Source organism: Simochromis diagramma, unplaced genomic scaffold (genome assembly GCF_900408965.1).
Source record: "Simochromis diagramma unplaced genomic scaffold, fSimDia1.1 OVJJ01000486.1, whole genome shotgun sequence".
NCBI classification, from domain to species: domain Eukaryota; kingdom Metazoa; phylum Chordata; class Actinopteri; order Cichliformes; family Cichlidae; genus Simochromis; species Simochromis diagramma.
Window position 1 is genome coordinate 2,290,775 of NW_024387047.1, and position 14,817 is coordinate 2,305,591.

At 43.2% G+C, this 14,817-nt stretch overlaps 2 protein-coding genes across 3 annotated transcripts in view; both read right to left on the reverse strand.

Annotated features, from left to right (window-relative positions):
- Positions 1-726: 726 nt before the first annotated feature.
- On the reverse strand, positions 727-4,487 carry zfp36l2 (zinc finger protein 36, C3H type-like 2). 2 transcript variants are annotated; one of them, XM_040044699.1, is made up of 2 exons: positions 4,171-4,487; positions 727-3,971 (listed from the first exon to the last, which is right to left on the reverse strand). In XM_040044699.1, the coding sequence occupies exons 1-2, from the start codon at positions 4,258-4,260 to the stop codon at positions 2,760-2,762; spliced, it is 1,302 nt and encodes a 433-aa protein (XP_039900633.1). In that variant the 5' UTR covers positions 4,261-4,487; the 3' UTR covers positions 727-2,759. The 2 variants fall into 2 exon arrangements, with proteins under 2 accessions (XP_039900633.1, XP_039900634.1); XM_040044700.1 differs by having other exon boundaries at positions 727-3,968; positions 4,171-4,485.
- Positions 4,488-5,864: 1,377 nt separating this feature from the next.
- Positions 5,865-14,817, reverse strand: part of thada (THADA armadillo repeat containing) — a 114,012-nt gene continuing 105,059 nt past the window's right edge. The window contains exons 37-38 of the mRNA XM_040044668.1: positions 10,550-10,725; positions 5,865-7,560 (exon numbers count right to left, since the gene is read on the reverse strand). Of these exons, the coding sequence (XP_039900602.1) occupies positions 7,237-7,560; positions 10,550-10,725 (500 nt within the window). The 3' untranslated portion in view covers positions 5,865-7,236. The remainder of the gene's footprint in view (positions 7,561-10,549; positions 10,726-14,817) is intronic.

Below are 14,817 nucleotides of genomic sequence, written 5' to 3' on the forward strand. Positions count from 1 at the left end.
GTCTTCTTCCTCTCTGCATTTTTTAATCAGAATTACGAGCCCCAAGATTTAACTTGTGACTCTGGACTACACTCCCAGAACTAAATATCAGACCAGTACTTTTATTTTTGATGTCTTAAAGGAGACCTATTCTGTAATCGCTGTAAATCAGCTCAGTTTTTACAGTGCTGGTCAAACCTTTTGTATGTGAAGGGCAGCCAATCAGGATAAAGCTGGCTTAAAGAACTGGGGAAACAGCTCGTTGGCAGATAGTCGACGATTAGAGCCTCGGCCCAAAGCCAGTATGAAGCAAGAAAGCTAGTCCCAGATTAAAAACAAGGAGCTGGAAGTGAGCAGGATATCGTGCTTTAACTTTGTGTGGCACTTCTTCTGCAGTCTGATGGTTGAGAGTGCCAGTCTATATCACGTATATCGACATAATAAAGATTGAAATCGTATCCTCCCACGGCCCAGTGCCTCTTAAGTTTTTCATTTTGAAAATTCATTACGCAACACCATCTCCAGTTTGTTCTGTACCCCTTTTCCATGTTTGCAGTGAACTTTCACAACCGTTGCAGAGAACTTTCACAACCGTTGCAGAGAGCATATACACATCCGGAGGAAGGGAGGGGGACATCTCAGCAGCACTGGGGTAAAACTAGCTGGTCAGCGCTTTGACCGTGTGTGACATCATCATACATTTACAAGAAGTCAGAGTCTGAAACTTTTTCAAAAGATGTTTTTTTGTTGTTTTTTTATTGGGAGAACTACAAAAAAATGTACAGTACAAAGTTAACAGTCTCACACTCAATTTGTAGTGAACTGACCCCCCCCCCCCCAAAGAAAAGAACACAACTCTCGGTTGTCTTTTTGTCCGTCTTTTTTTTCTCCATTTTTTTTTTTCTGTGTGTTACATTCAAAAAGCTTTACTTCTGATAAAGTAGTCAAAAGTACATAGTGCGCATCCCCCTGTACCTACTATGTACAATCCAAATGTGTCCATCCAACTTCCCTCTCCAGCAAACTCAACACTAGATTTCAATATTTAAAAAAACCAAACAAAAACGAGGAATGGGGACTTTGAGAAAGTTTACAGTTGTGTGTTTTGTTTTGTTTTTTCCTTTCTTTTTTTCCTGTCAGAGTGTCTGGAGTGGTAACAACCTCTAGAAAAAACAAAAATCCAACACTACATTCAGTTCCATCTGGATTTATAAAAAGATGCAATGTAGGAAAAATACTTTATTTGGTTAATTTTAAGGCATGTCAAGATTATGAACCCCATAGGCACTACACAATAATACTGGGGCACAAGGGATTGCTACATTCTTTAGCACGTGGCTGGAATCACAGTGTGACCTCGTGCAAACAGAAACTGAAAAAGGAAAAAAAATAAAATAAAAATACTTTTTGGTTAATTTATTGACTCGGATTCTTTGTCACTGAAGTCTGATCTAGATCAACGAAAAGAGGAACGAAGGTTTGGACGGTCTATGACAAACCATTGTTTATACATTCTACAGACACATCTAAATAAGGATCCTCAAAAAAGAAATAAAAAAAGAAAGCCTTCTACAGCTCTGACACACAACCTCAGGAGCAAACAGCAATCACGCAAACTTTTTTTTAATAAACGTAAACAAGGAAACAAAATTAATGAAATAAATATCACATACGTTCTCTTAAATTAAGATTTTTTTTTACTCATTTACAATAAAAATAACCAAGTGAAGTTACAAAAAAGGAGAAAAAAAACAATATATATATTACTGTGAAAAGAACATACACTCCACTTTATGCAGATTAATAATGGCGATCATAATTTAAACATAAAAGAATATAGATCTATTGCTTCATCATACTTGATAAATACAGTATGGACACAAATTACCAATGTAGCCTATACTTTTTTTTCACAAGATAATAAATAAGTTAAATAGTCCATAGCCAGTTATGCACCGCTATGTAAATCACTCAAAAAAAAGAAGAGAAAAAAAAGAAACAGCTAAAAAAATATATATTCAACCATCAGCAGTGATTTCCCCAAACAAGCCCAACTCAAGAGTGCTTTTTAACCAAGCAACAAACTACACTAACCAAACGAACCACTGGGTGGCGCTGGGTGAGAGACAGATCTGGAATGGAAGTTGAAGCTTTCAGAGAGGAAAGAAGAAGAGGATGAAAAAAAAAAAAAATGTTACTTTAAGTCAAGGCATTTTCTTGGCAGGATGGGAGGAAATCTGAAACCGCTTACAGTCTCTTCTTCTTGTCAAGTCATGTTACACACACACACACACACACACACGCACGCACGCACACACACACTTAATCCCAGGAAAAGTGTGGCTTGCCTGATAGAGCAACAATAAGGGAGAAGGGGGCTGCCATGAGCCCTTGGGCAAGGCACTGATGGAATGCCTTCTGTTTGCTATCTAAGTTTTATTACAGCTATATTACATATAAAGAAAAAAATACTAGACTAATGCCAGGTCAAGGACACTTTAAACTGAAGCTTTATTGATCTCTGCGGATGAGACTCTCCTCTTGCCCCCCTCCAGCGAGGTCGGAGCAGGGTCAGCACCTTTAGAGCTGGTAGAGATTTTAAAAGTCTTGCACGAAGGCACTTCAGCAGGGATGGATGCTGCTGAAATGAGGGCAGTGGGGTGGGATCCTGGGATCCTCTGCTTTGAAGGACAGTCTCTCACTCACTGACAACCCACCTCCCCTGACTCGTCCATCATAATCCATATGAAAAAAAAAATAAAGAAAAAAGAAAAGTGTGATTAGTCATCTGAAATCGACAGCCTGCTGAAGATTGGCAAACGTCTTCCAGCGTCCAGACTCGGGGACTCGGAGCCGCTGAGGCTCCCGGAAGAGCTGAGGGACCCGCTCGCATAGCTCTCCCGGTCAGAGAGCGAGTCTGGCGGGCTAGGAGGAGGATCGAACACCGGCGACTCGTTGAGGCGGCGCAGCGCCTGCAAGTGGCTCATGTTGTAGGTCGGCGGGGAAGGCGGGCACACGCTGCTCTGCACGTTCCCGTAGTAGGCACCGGCGGAGTGGTTGTTGGCGTAGCTGCTGCTGGTGTGCACAGTCAGCGGGGCCAGTAAGGCTTTTAGGTCCTGTCCGGGGAAAGAGAAGGCACTGTTGATGCACGGCACGGAGTTCGGAGACAGAACGTCGTCGTTGTAGTAGCTGTGGGCGGAGGTGCAGGAGGAGGCTGAGGTGGGAGGCGGAGGGGTCCGGGACGTCGGGCTGTCGAGCAAGGGAGACTCCAGTCCGTGGTGGGTGGAGAAGCCGGAGAAGCTGAGACTGTGGTGAAGCTTTGGTCTGTCCCTCTGGGTGTAGCCGAGCTGCTGCTGCGGCGGCAGGACCTCTCTCTGGCCGTAGCCGCAGAGCTCGCGAGCCGATCTGGGCTCCACCGTCTGCACGTTAGCGTTGGCGGGCGGAGCGGGCCGGCGCTCGTCGGCGTTGTGGATAAAGTGACAGCGGGGACCGTACGGGCAGAAGCCGATGGTGTGGAAGGTGCGGCACGGCTCAGTTTTGTATTTAGGGTGGCGGGACAAGCTCCTCAGCTCGTGGTAGCCGTGAGCGAACTGACATTTTTCGCCGTACTTGCAGGAGCCGTTCTCCTCGAAGGGCCGACACAGCTCGGTCTTGTAGCGGGTGGAGTTGATCTGTGAGCCGGGCTTCTGCTGCAGCACGCCGCGCTCTCCGTTCTCGCTGTAAGCGCGGTCGCGAAACTTGTTCTCCTTGTTAATGAGGACCGTGGCGCTGCTGTTGCTGCTCGGCGTGTTCTCCTTGAGGCTGTCGTAGGTGCCCATGGAGAACTTGTTGCCGTTGTTCATCGCCTCCACGTTGCTGGTCGAGTTTCTGCGGTAAAATCCCGGCGTGAAGGCGCCGCCGGAGCCGGGAGCGCCAACCGGAGCTCCCACCGCCTTCTTGTCCAGCATGCTGTTGATGTGGAGGGCGTTCATGTTCATGCTTTTATCTTGCTGCTGGGAAGAAATGACACCAAGTTAGCGTCTCGGACAGTTAACTGCGTTACTGTTTTGAGCACATGGCATAAAGACTGCGCCTGCAGTATTTACAACTTGTTGCAGTCGAACACATGCAAACTGTGCACAAGTTAGTACGCCACTTCAAGCACAAAACTCATTCAGAACAAGAAAAGACTCTTAAAGCGTCAAACTTTACCTTATAAAGCATGTCCATGTCGTAGAAAGCTGACAAGACGGTCGCTGACATCTCTTTTCCCCAAACTTGCTGCCGCACTGCCTCTTTCATGGAGGACCGAGCAGGATCCTTGAATGCGACGAGCAGTAGTTTGTGCCACGACTGGTTTTTGGTTGTGGAAAAAAAATAAAACTTTTGAAACGTTGCTTAAAAAGCTTATGTGCAGGTTTAAGTCCGTGAAAGAAACAAGAGGGAGGGAAAGAGGGGGGTTAGGTTTGTGTTGTTGAGTTGTAGGTGGTTTTATTTCCTCCCCTTAAGAAGCGCTGAGCCAGAGTGCTTTGCTGGGAGCTCTAAGCCTTCGTATAAATGTTGCGTGGCCGGGGAGGGGCGAGCTCAAGTCGGCGCAAACTTTTTTCGAGGAGCCGCCTCCTCCCCGAGGAAAAAAAAAACTTCCATTCACCGGTTGGCCGTCTATTCTTTAACACCACGCCTTGAAAATGAAATACAACTCCAGCCCAACCCCCCCACAACCACCACCCTCTCACGCCCCCGAAACTTTTTTTTTTATTTAAATTTTTTTTTAAATCACACAATTTTGTGGAAGCTGGTTTTGCTTTTTGGGCTCGTTGAGAAAGAATGTGGTACTCTACTATGAATGCGTGCCAGCCTGCAGCGCATTAGCGAAGCTCGCTGTCGTAAATAGAGGGAGGTTTTAAGGCTCCTGAAGTCCTGAGATTTGAACCGACAGTCTTCTTTTCTTGTGCACTTAGAAGCTGACACATGTATTTGTAATGGAAGGAAATTCAGCCTCTCCCTGCTTCTCTGCCTGTGGATGGGGTGAGACCACAAGTATGAGCGCAGAAAAGACCAGTCAGAGTGCAGCACAATTTTTAGACTCCACTGGTTGCATAATCCACAGTATCCACTCTACACACACACAGGTTCTATATGCCAGCATGACCCACTTTAATCTTGTCACGACTAAACTTTTTTAAAAGTGTTGGCTTTCACCTTTGAAGCCGTCACTCCTAAAGCACAACGTGCAGAGTCATTACTGCAGTAAATAGATTTGTTTTGGTTCAGTCTTTTTAAAGCACTCCTCTAAGTTCCTCTAAAACTTGTTTTTCACCATCCTCCAACCTCAAGAAGGCCCAGACTGTGCAGGAATGTGGTTTTTGTGTGGAGCGACAGAGCAACACTGCCCCCTAGAGAGCAGCAGGGGGATCGGCGAAGGGGGAGGAGGACTGAGGCGCCACCTGCTGACCAGAGCTGGATAAGATTTTAGAGGTCCACCCAAGACAGTTAAACTGGAGCACTATCATACTTTTAACTGATTATTTTTTTAAATAAAAGCACAGCAATTCGTATTTCTGCACAAAGAGGTGAAAGTAAAGCTCCTGAGACGCAAAAAAAAAATCATTTTTAACATGTTTTTGTCATTTTAACAAAACCTCCCTGCCTAACAATAAAAAGTCCCTCGGTTGTAAAGTCAAAGAGTGCAGTGCGGTTGCAATAAGTCCCCCCATCCTTGCAAGGATGGCAAAATGTTCACATGAAAATGTCAAACTCCTCAAGTCTGCTCTCTGGAGTTATGACAAGATTTAAAAAAAAAAACCACAGTGGAAAGATTGCAGAGTTGGCAGCAGAGCACGGGAGCTCTATATCAGGCCTCCGAAAGGCAGATATTTCAGGCAGGAGGGTATTTTAAAAAAAAAAAAAAAAGAAGGAAAAAAGCAACACATATCACCAGAAATGACTGGTTTCTGCAACACTGGTTTTCCATATATTATTATAATTGGAAGAGTGATTCTAAAAGTTTTCCTTCTGTGACATGATTCAGTGTACTGTTAAGGGCTGAATGGTTTGGTTAGAGATGGAAGAAGGGCAAAAAAAAAAAAAAAAAAAGGGAAAATAGCAACAAGCGAAAAACAAGTGACATAAGAGCTTGGAATCTACTACTACCAACCCTAAAATTAGGCTGAGGGCTGCCCCAGGACTATTTGCAAAGTTGTGATAAATAGTTTAATGTGAAGGACAGACACAGCGAGGCTCCTGAGAAATCCCTCGAACACATCCTCGTCCCGCAGAAACCGCTCTCCCTTTGCACGGCTCTGTTTTTATTGGGGGATGTCGAGGCGCTCCAAAACATTACGTCAGTTTTACTGTAACTGGGAACATGGCTACCAGGGAGAGAGGGAGAGAGAAGGGTCCAGCTGAATGAGGGGGCAGCATGGATCCACACACACTCAGGGAGGACAGTAGCGTATTGTGCCTGCCTCCTAATTACATAACCGGGAAAACTAGAGGGAAGAATAAAAACACAGTCCAATGGGAAGAGTCCTGCAGTAAATTAAATATCACAGGAAAATAACACCTCGTATAAACACACAGGAGTCAAAAGCGTACGCTGAAATACAACTCCGGTGACGTGTCAGCGCCGACACAATCGCCGCACTCAAGCCCGAAAAGCTTCAAGGCGCCCGAGTTGTTTTGTTCCGAATTAAAATTCCCTGGTGGACATGGAGAGCGCGGGACGCACTGCGAGCTCAATGCTGACACTGTTGGAAGTTTGTCGTGTGACACATTCCCGCTGATAAGAGAACAGTGCGGCGAGTGTTGTTTTCGCACAAGCCCGGCTTGAATTATTGTTATGGCTCCACAATTGCCAGAAATCTGCACACATGTTCACAAAGTGTTGTTATTATCATCATCTGCAGCCTCTTTAAAACCATCGTAGCATTTAGAAACAAACAAAGAAAAAAAAAAACAGGACATTATGTTTTATTTTTTCCATTTTAGCAGTTGGGAACATTGGATTTAAAAAGTACACTAATAACGGAACAGTAATCATGCACTTATGACGCTTCTGGCAATCAATGAGAGCAACATTTGTAAGACATGAAGTAAAAAACAAAAAACATCAGAGTTCCTTCATTCCCTCCACTTGATCATTAAAAGACTTCACCACAAAACCAGCCTGTGGTCTCCTGTGTCGGGCCATTAAAATCCATTTATGTGATAACTGAAATATTTGGAAGTCTTTTCCCATCGAAAATAAACAACTGGTGCAACTAAAACTGATCTCTTCTAGCTTCTCTGTCTCAGCCTGTCCAGCACCTCTAGAGCCAGAGCGGCCCTCTGCTGACGCAGCGTCAGCCGGGCGTGCTCGATGGTGCAGCAGAACTGAGGCAGAGCTGGGAGGGAGTCCAGGGCCTGCTGGGAGCTGAGGGCCTTGCTTTGGGCCAGAGTGTGGATTTGGTTAACCTGGTCCAGCCCAGCAGATCCCGGTTCCTGAGTGTCCTTGAAGGTTAGGATGAGGGAGCCAAGGTGTCTGTGAAGCAGCTTCACCCACTGGATGGGCTCAGCCCACAGGTTTAGATCCCCTTTCTCGAACAGGAAGTCGTCATCGTCCTGGTCAAAAGCAAAATGGAAGTCACTTTACTGGAAGGGAATTTAAAGAGTTTGCTTTCCCCCCTCCCACACCTAGAGCTGGTTGTGTAATACCGATCCAGTTTCCACCAAATCATCAACGAAGTATCTCAATCTATAGCTGCTAAATGTTCCATCACCTTCACTAAATTCACAAAAATCACAACATCTATACTCACATATATGTATTTGTTTATACTATAAACAGTTCTGTGTTGTAAGTAAGCCTGTATCCACACAACTCTAGGCTTTTAAGAGCCCTAAAACAGAGACTTTTGTAAATGTTGTTGTACTTTAAAAGCTAGATTTTTGCTGACTTGTCACAATAACTCAAGATAGTCTCTCCTGGCAGCAGAGAGACTAACTCTGAAGCTTTACTTTGAGAAAAAAATCCCAGGCCTAAAACACTTGATAATAAATCTCCGTGGTTTAGTCACTATCATAAACTGTATATAGAAGACGGACACAGCTTCCAGGCCTGAAAAATGAAGTGCCCATCTGGAAGTGCTTCAGGCTCCTTAGGTTTCCAAAATAAGTCAGATTATACTGCAATTCATTGTAAAACAAACCTAATACTCGCCTGGTCTATGACCTCTCTTAAACATTTTCCTTATGAGTTTGTGGCCTCAAATGCTAGTTTTTGAAACTATTCATCCAGTTAGTTTCAAGAATCCTGTTCTTGTTGCCAGGCAATCAGTAAAAATCAGAATCAGAATCCTTTATTGATCCCTAAAGGAAATTATGTTGGTTACGGTGCTCCAGTACAAACAGTAACAAAAACAGACAGTACAAGAAGTAAGAAATAGCACAATATATATATATATATATACATATATATACACACACACATACATATATATATATACATACATATATATAAATACACACACACACAACAACAAGATCCTTCAAGCTCAGGTCCTCTACCAGAGGCCTGGGAGCTTGAGGGTCCTGCGCAGTATCTTAGCTGTTCCCAGGACTGCGCTCTTCTGGACAGAGATCTCCGATGTTGTTCCCGGGATCTGCTGGAGCCACTCGCCTAGCTTGGGAGTCACCGCACCTAGTGCTCCGATTACCACGGGGACCACCGTTACCTTCACCCTCCACATCCTCTCGAGCTCTTCTCTGAGCCCTTGGTATTTCTCCAGCTTCTCGTGTTCCTTCTTCCTGATATTGCTGTCATTCGGAACCGCTACATCGATCACTACAGCCGTCTTCTTCTGTTTGTCTACCACCACTATGTCCGGTTGGTTAGCCACCACCATTTTGTCCGTCTGTATCTGGAAGTCCCACAGGATCTATATATAATGTGTGTAAGTCACTTAATAATAAATATCTGAATAAAATAATTGGGGCGGAGGCTATCGCTCATGTTGCTAGGCCACATCATTGACGGTTCTTATGCTGTCATGTGACCAGTAATTTCAAGGTCAGAGCCGATGACGTCCAAAAAATTTGGGGACCTATAGTATTATATCCCATAATAGTTGGTAAGTCATAAATGTAACTGGACAGGATTTTTAAGACTGATACTGACGCAGATATTTTGTGATTTGAAAATCTGCTTCTTTGTTGTTTTAGGGCTGTCAGCGTTAATCTTGCGTGGGGCAGCACGGCGCTAACGTGTTAGCGCAATTAGCTCTCATGGGCAATCCGCGCTAACTCGCTAACGGAGATTTGCCGCGTTAATGCGGTTATGGCGTTAATGCCATTTTAACGAGATTAATGCTGAAAGCACTAGTTTCTTTTAGTCTTATGAAACAAACAGATTCCATTTGTTTTGCGTAGCTATTTAAGTGTCTATTTAAGTGACTGTTGTTGTGATTTGGCGATACTGCTTGGATCACCTGGTTGTTGTGTTTGTGGGGTTCCAAACAGATGTGCTGCCAACAGACTGCCCCTCTGCTCGACAAACCATGCAACGTCAAAACTCCATAATTAGCATTTCTAATTCCATTTAATGGCCATTATGAATGCAGATGCCAAAAGACTAGCAAGTAGCTAACAGATCGCTAATACGTCAATTGTGCTCTTTTAAGGTCACTCCAGGGCTCGTTGTGGTCCCAGCTGGAGTCAAATAAACGATATGATACAAATAAAGGATACCTTTTACGGTGGGCCTTTATTCAAGCTGACAAGTTGCTGCGATATGGTATCTACCTTGGTTTCTCACTCACATTCCACCCCCAGATTCTCATATCTGGTTTCAAAACATCGAGATGGCCACAGTTAAAACACTCAGTTTGAGGCTTCGGGAGAAGAGTTCATGAACTAACTGGTGGTGGCCCAGTCCATCTTTTATATACAGACTATGGTTGGTGGCCCAGTCCATCTTTTATATACAGTCTATGGTGAGTACGAGTAACAGCGTTCACATTAAACAGATTTATATGACTCAGTACCAAAAACTGGCAGCTCTAAGAACACAATACTTTGGGTTGTGTTTATCTAATCAACCAAAGCTCAAAAATACACGAGCAACTAAACAGATGGCTAAACCAAATGTGGGTACAGAGCAGAAACCTTGGTTACTTAAAGAACTCAAATATATTGACTTCTTGTGAGAGCAGAACATGACAGCAAGAGCAAATTGTTCCTGATATTTCACACTTCACAGACACCACATTAACATGAATCAAACTGTGACTTTGTGTCAGTGTGTTAATATAGAACCTAATATATCCCCTACACAGCAGTGTCAGCAATTTCTTTCACCCTAACACTTCACAAACAATCCTTGTGCAGCCATAGAAAGTGCAACCTTGAGACGCATCCGTTTACTTAATGAAAATCATTGCTAGCATATGTAGTCTACTGTCTAGCAAACACTTCCCACTGTTTTTTCGAACTGGTCGTGATGTTCTTTTACCACAGTGTTACAGTTCAAGTTGTCCATATGCATCTGCACTCAGGTCACAATGACAAATAAATGAAAATCATGTAAAATAAGAGTTGAGTGAACGACACTCACCAGACTAGAAGCTTCATTTACAGCTGCATCCTGGCTGTGCTCATCCTCCCCCAGCAGCCACTCTGTCAGAGCAAGGATGCCGGCTTGTACCTCCCCCCACATCTCGAACAGCCGACACAGGAGCCCGACGCCTGAATCCAGGGCCGCAGGCGGACACGTGAACGCACCTGCCATGTCTGAGCACAGAAGAGAACAAACATTTAAAATATATGCACACACTGTTTTACATATAAAACACATTTTATACAATCAAGCTCAAAAGGAGGCACAAGGTTACAGTTGGAACCAGGGGGGGATTTTACAAGCTGAAATGGTAAGCAAGATGTGTGTGGTGCCAACAAGAAACGTTAAAACTAATGATTTACTACAAATGACATTGAAACATTCAAATGTAAATAATCTCTAAGCTAATAAACACTTTGATAATGTAGAACTTGGATGTAAAAATCACCTGCAAGGCTATAATACACACCTTTGTGCAAAAGTATATATTTTGTTATCAAACGAGGAAATAGATACAGAAACATCGAAGCATGTGCAGACATACATGGATATATATTATAGTTACAATGACCTTCAAAGTCGATATCTGGTATGAACACCGTTATTTTCTAACATAGTCTGAACTCTCTTGTAGGGCCGTGGTTTAATTCATTTGTTAAACACTTTTTAGACGTGTCATCGTATTAGAAAACTAACACTCTTCTTTGCCAATCAGCTAATTTAGCTACACAAGAAAGGTGATAATACTCTCAGTAGGAAAGAATTTAATGTTACTTTTATTACAGAGTAGCGTCAGGGTCACTGGCAGATGTGTTATGCTAATGGCATTAAAACAGACGGTGCATGTCCTCAGATGACCTCTTTTTAAATACTATATTAGCAGGCCAACGTTTTTTTGTCAGAATGCTACTTAAAGTTACTTAACACTTATATATGACAGCTGCTACATTTAAATATTTCATAATACCTAGTTTGTCTGTAAGAATTTACTATTTGCATTTAGGGCACATGGTTAATTATGCTAATGCTACACTATTGAGGAGCTGGTGCATGTCTTTTAATTAAACATATCAAATCTAAACAGGTTATATCAGCAATCATGTTAGATTATGTTTATGTGCCCATGAGCTAAATTAGCTACACACCGTCTATGCACAGTTATTAAACATAAATTAGTGCTAAATATTTTATTACAAATTTACAAAATGTTGAACTAACCAGCTGGTACAAGTTGCTATACTACCACATTTCAATCTGAATTCTTGTAACATGTGACAATCACTAATTGTAAATATATAAAAGTATTTATTGATGCATAATGTTCCGACTAGACATTTAAAGCTAATTCTTCTGTGTTACCAGTGACTCACGTTAACTGGCTGAAAAATGAGACGTGTTCTGCGGACGCTTTGAGTACCTCAACTGAAATCTTAGTCAAGTCGGTGCGTTTTAGCAGATGTATTAAAACTCCTGACAGGGAAAAGAGAAACCTGGTGTTCCCTATCAGGATAAGGGTTAAAAAAAATATGGTGGACACACCTAGACTACTACAAGGAAAGCATGAGCCACGTACGGATTATAGTATGTTTCTACGACACAGCAGCCCACAGACTGAGCCCATCGAGTGTCATGAAAGGAAAAACCATTACATGTAGTGGTGTGTCACTGAATCCAAAATAATTGAAACTTGAGCTGAAATTAAAAAAAAAAAAAAAAGAAAAAAGACTATTTGTAAAATTCAGGCGTTCTACGAGGAAAAATGTGCACACGCATCTCAGCGTTATTCCAAATATGGTGGACGAGAATGACGCCAGGCAGGTTTTGGGCTTCATGACCACTTCATGAAATCATGTTTCCCACCTTGACCGGATTTCCCCCAGTGACCTCCTTGTGGGTTTGTAGCTGCTGGTGTTTGTGAAGTTGCGATGTTTCAATGACACTGTGTTCCAGACTGAGTGTGTGTGTGTGTGTCCTCTCTGGGTTTGGATGTACTTCTGGGAAACAAAACTATAACTCATACAACCAACCGCCATCAGGGTGTGTATGAGTAGATTCAAAAATATACTTGCACCAATCTGCGCACGCGCTCACACTTGAATTGCAGCACTGCTCCTAACACTCTTGCATGTTAAATTAAAGGACGGTCTCTGTGTGTAAGATGTGCAAATGCAATGTTCGTGTCTTGTTTTAGCAAAAAATGTATTTCTGGCTATTTGTAAGTCCTCGACAAATGGGCCATAACGGACACGTACCCACAGGCCGGCCTGTGATGAGGCCGCAGTGCTGCAAGACTTTAGAGGAAGTGGAAGTGCAAGGACACACACTTCAGAGGGAAAACATAACATATAACTTCATTTAACGGCTGCAGTTGTCCGTGCTGCAACTATCTGACGTGGCGGTTGAGTGTATTGTTCTCCCACCTTGACCATCTTCGCCGCAGCTGACACCAAGATAACACAGAGACTTCAAAAGGCTTTGAGAGCCACTAGCCAAAACATTACCACCAAGGAAAGAGAAGAGGAAAGGAGGGAGGGAGGAGGTATACGGACCCCTATGAGCACACATACAGTTTAAAACACACATGCAGGGTTGGGAACCCAGATTGTTTTTCATCTTCTGAGAGGAGGCGTAAAATCGCAGCAGAGCCCGGAGTCTGAGCGTGGAGGGAAACCCACTCTGTGAACATTAGAGCCTGCTGATTGTAGTGTATTAGAGGAGATTTAAGAGTTTAAGAGCATGAGTGACAAATTCCTTTCTTTACCAAGAAGCCGCCTCTCTCTGGGACAGCCCTGCCTCTGAAGTCAAGTCCCTTACAGCCCTCCCCCGGCATTAAGGGGACATAATAGGAAATTTTAGCTGCCGTTCAATTTATCTGCTTCTCTACGGCGGTTTCACACGTCGCTTAACCCGATTTCCCTCTCAAGCTTTTTTGGCGCAAAAATGCCCCTCTTTCTCAAGGGGATTGTCTTTCATTGCCATTACTGCCCAGTATGTTGGACGCAAGCATTTTAATCAGGTGGTGTCTGGTGTTGAAAGACTGCGAGGCAATTGGCAAATGACAATATCACTGGGTGGAAGAATGGGCTCGGGTAGGATGGGCTGAGAGTGTGAGAGCGAGAGAGAGAGGGAGGGAGTGCCCTGCAGTTGGCATCCACTGGCACACACTCCATCCTCTGGCACTCCTGTAGTACATTTGAGCTGGGCAGGGCAGCAGAGTGAGGGAAAAACTTAACCTTGGAAACAGTGTAACAGTCGCACCATTTCAAGCTTTTTAAACATTTGACCTTTTTGTTTTTTTGGACCTTCACTGAGATCTTTGGTTGCTTTGTTACAGACTGTGGTAACCATGGTTTTAGAAACTACTTCAAACGTAAATCTGATAGAAACAAAACAAACTCTTCACCAGGCATGTGATCTCTTCTTCTCTGGTGGGAAAGTGTACACAGCGGCACGGAAGAGATCTGATGTTGATCTCGTGAACTCATTGCTGCTACTTTTCTTCAGTGGAAGCAAAAGTTTGATACGATAAAAGACTCTGGAAAAACTGGAAGCATCCATCTTCCTTGACAAGGCAATCAAAACCATTACTTTATCCATGTCCATCACAGCATTTTATACTCATTTTTTAAAACTTTTAGCTAAAATACTACAACAGAGGGGGGAAGAGTGGGCCCTCTGGTGTCCAACTCCAACCCGACCCTCTGGAAGGCTTTGGAAAACATGAAGGAGCGCATACATTATGAACTTTTAACTGTATTTTCATACGTTTTACAGCTTTTTCCATTGATAATGACAACCCTCATCAACCCTCTTCTATACAGAATTTTATATGTGTATATATATATATATATACACACACACACACACACACACACACACACACACACCTCAGGGATGCATGCTTAGCTAAATGTCTTTACGGTGACAGACTGGAGAGTCTCACTGGTCCATGATGTACAAATACTTGTACTACTCTATTACATTTAGCATGCCACATGCTATGGCCTTGAACTACTGGTGCTATTTTACAAATTTGTTCCTTTACAATGACTTTACATTTATTTAGAACTCAGAGGCAACATTGGAGCTGACTTCAAAATGGCCACACATCCTCCTGTTTATATGGTCAAGCTTTATAGCAGAAATGAAGGGTTCTATAGCTAAATTTGCTCTTAATGTCAGCTACAAAGAGAGAAACGATTTATGTATTTAGACTCACCACCTAAACTTATGTTAAGGCTTAAAGTTTTCATCCTTGGAAGCAC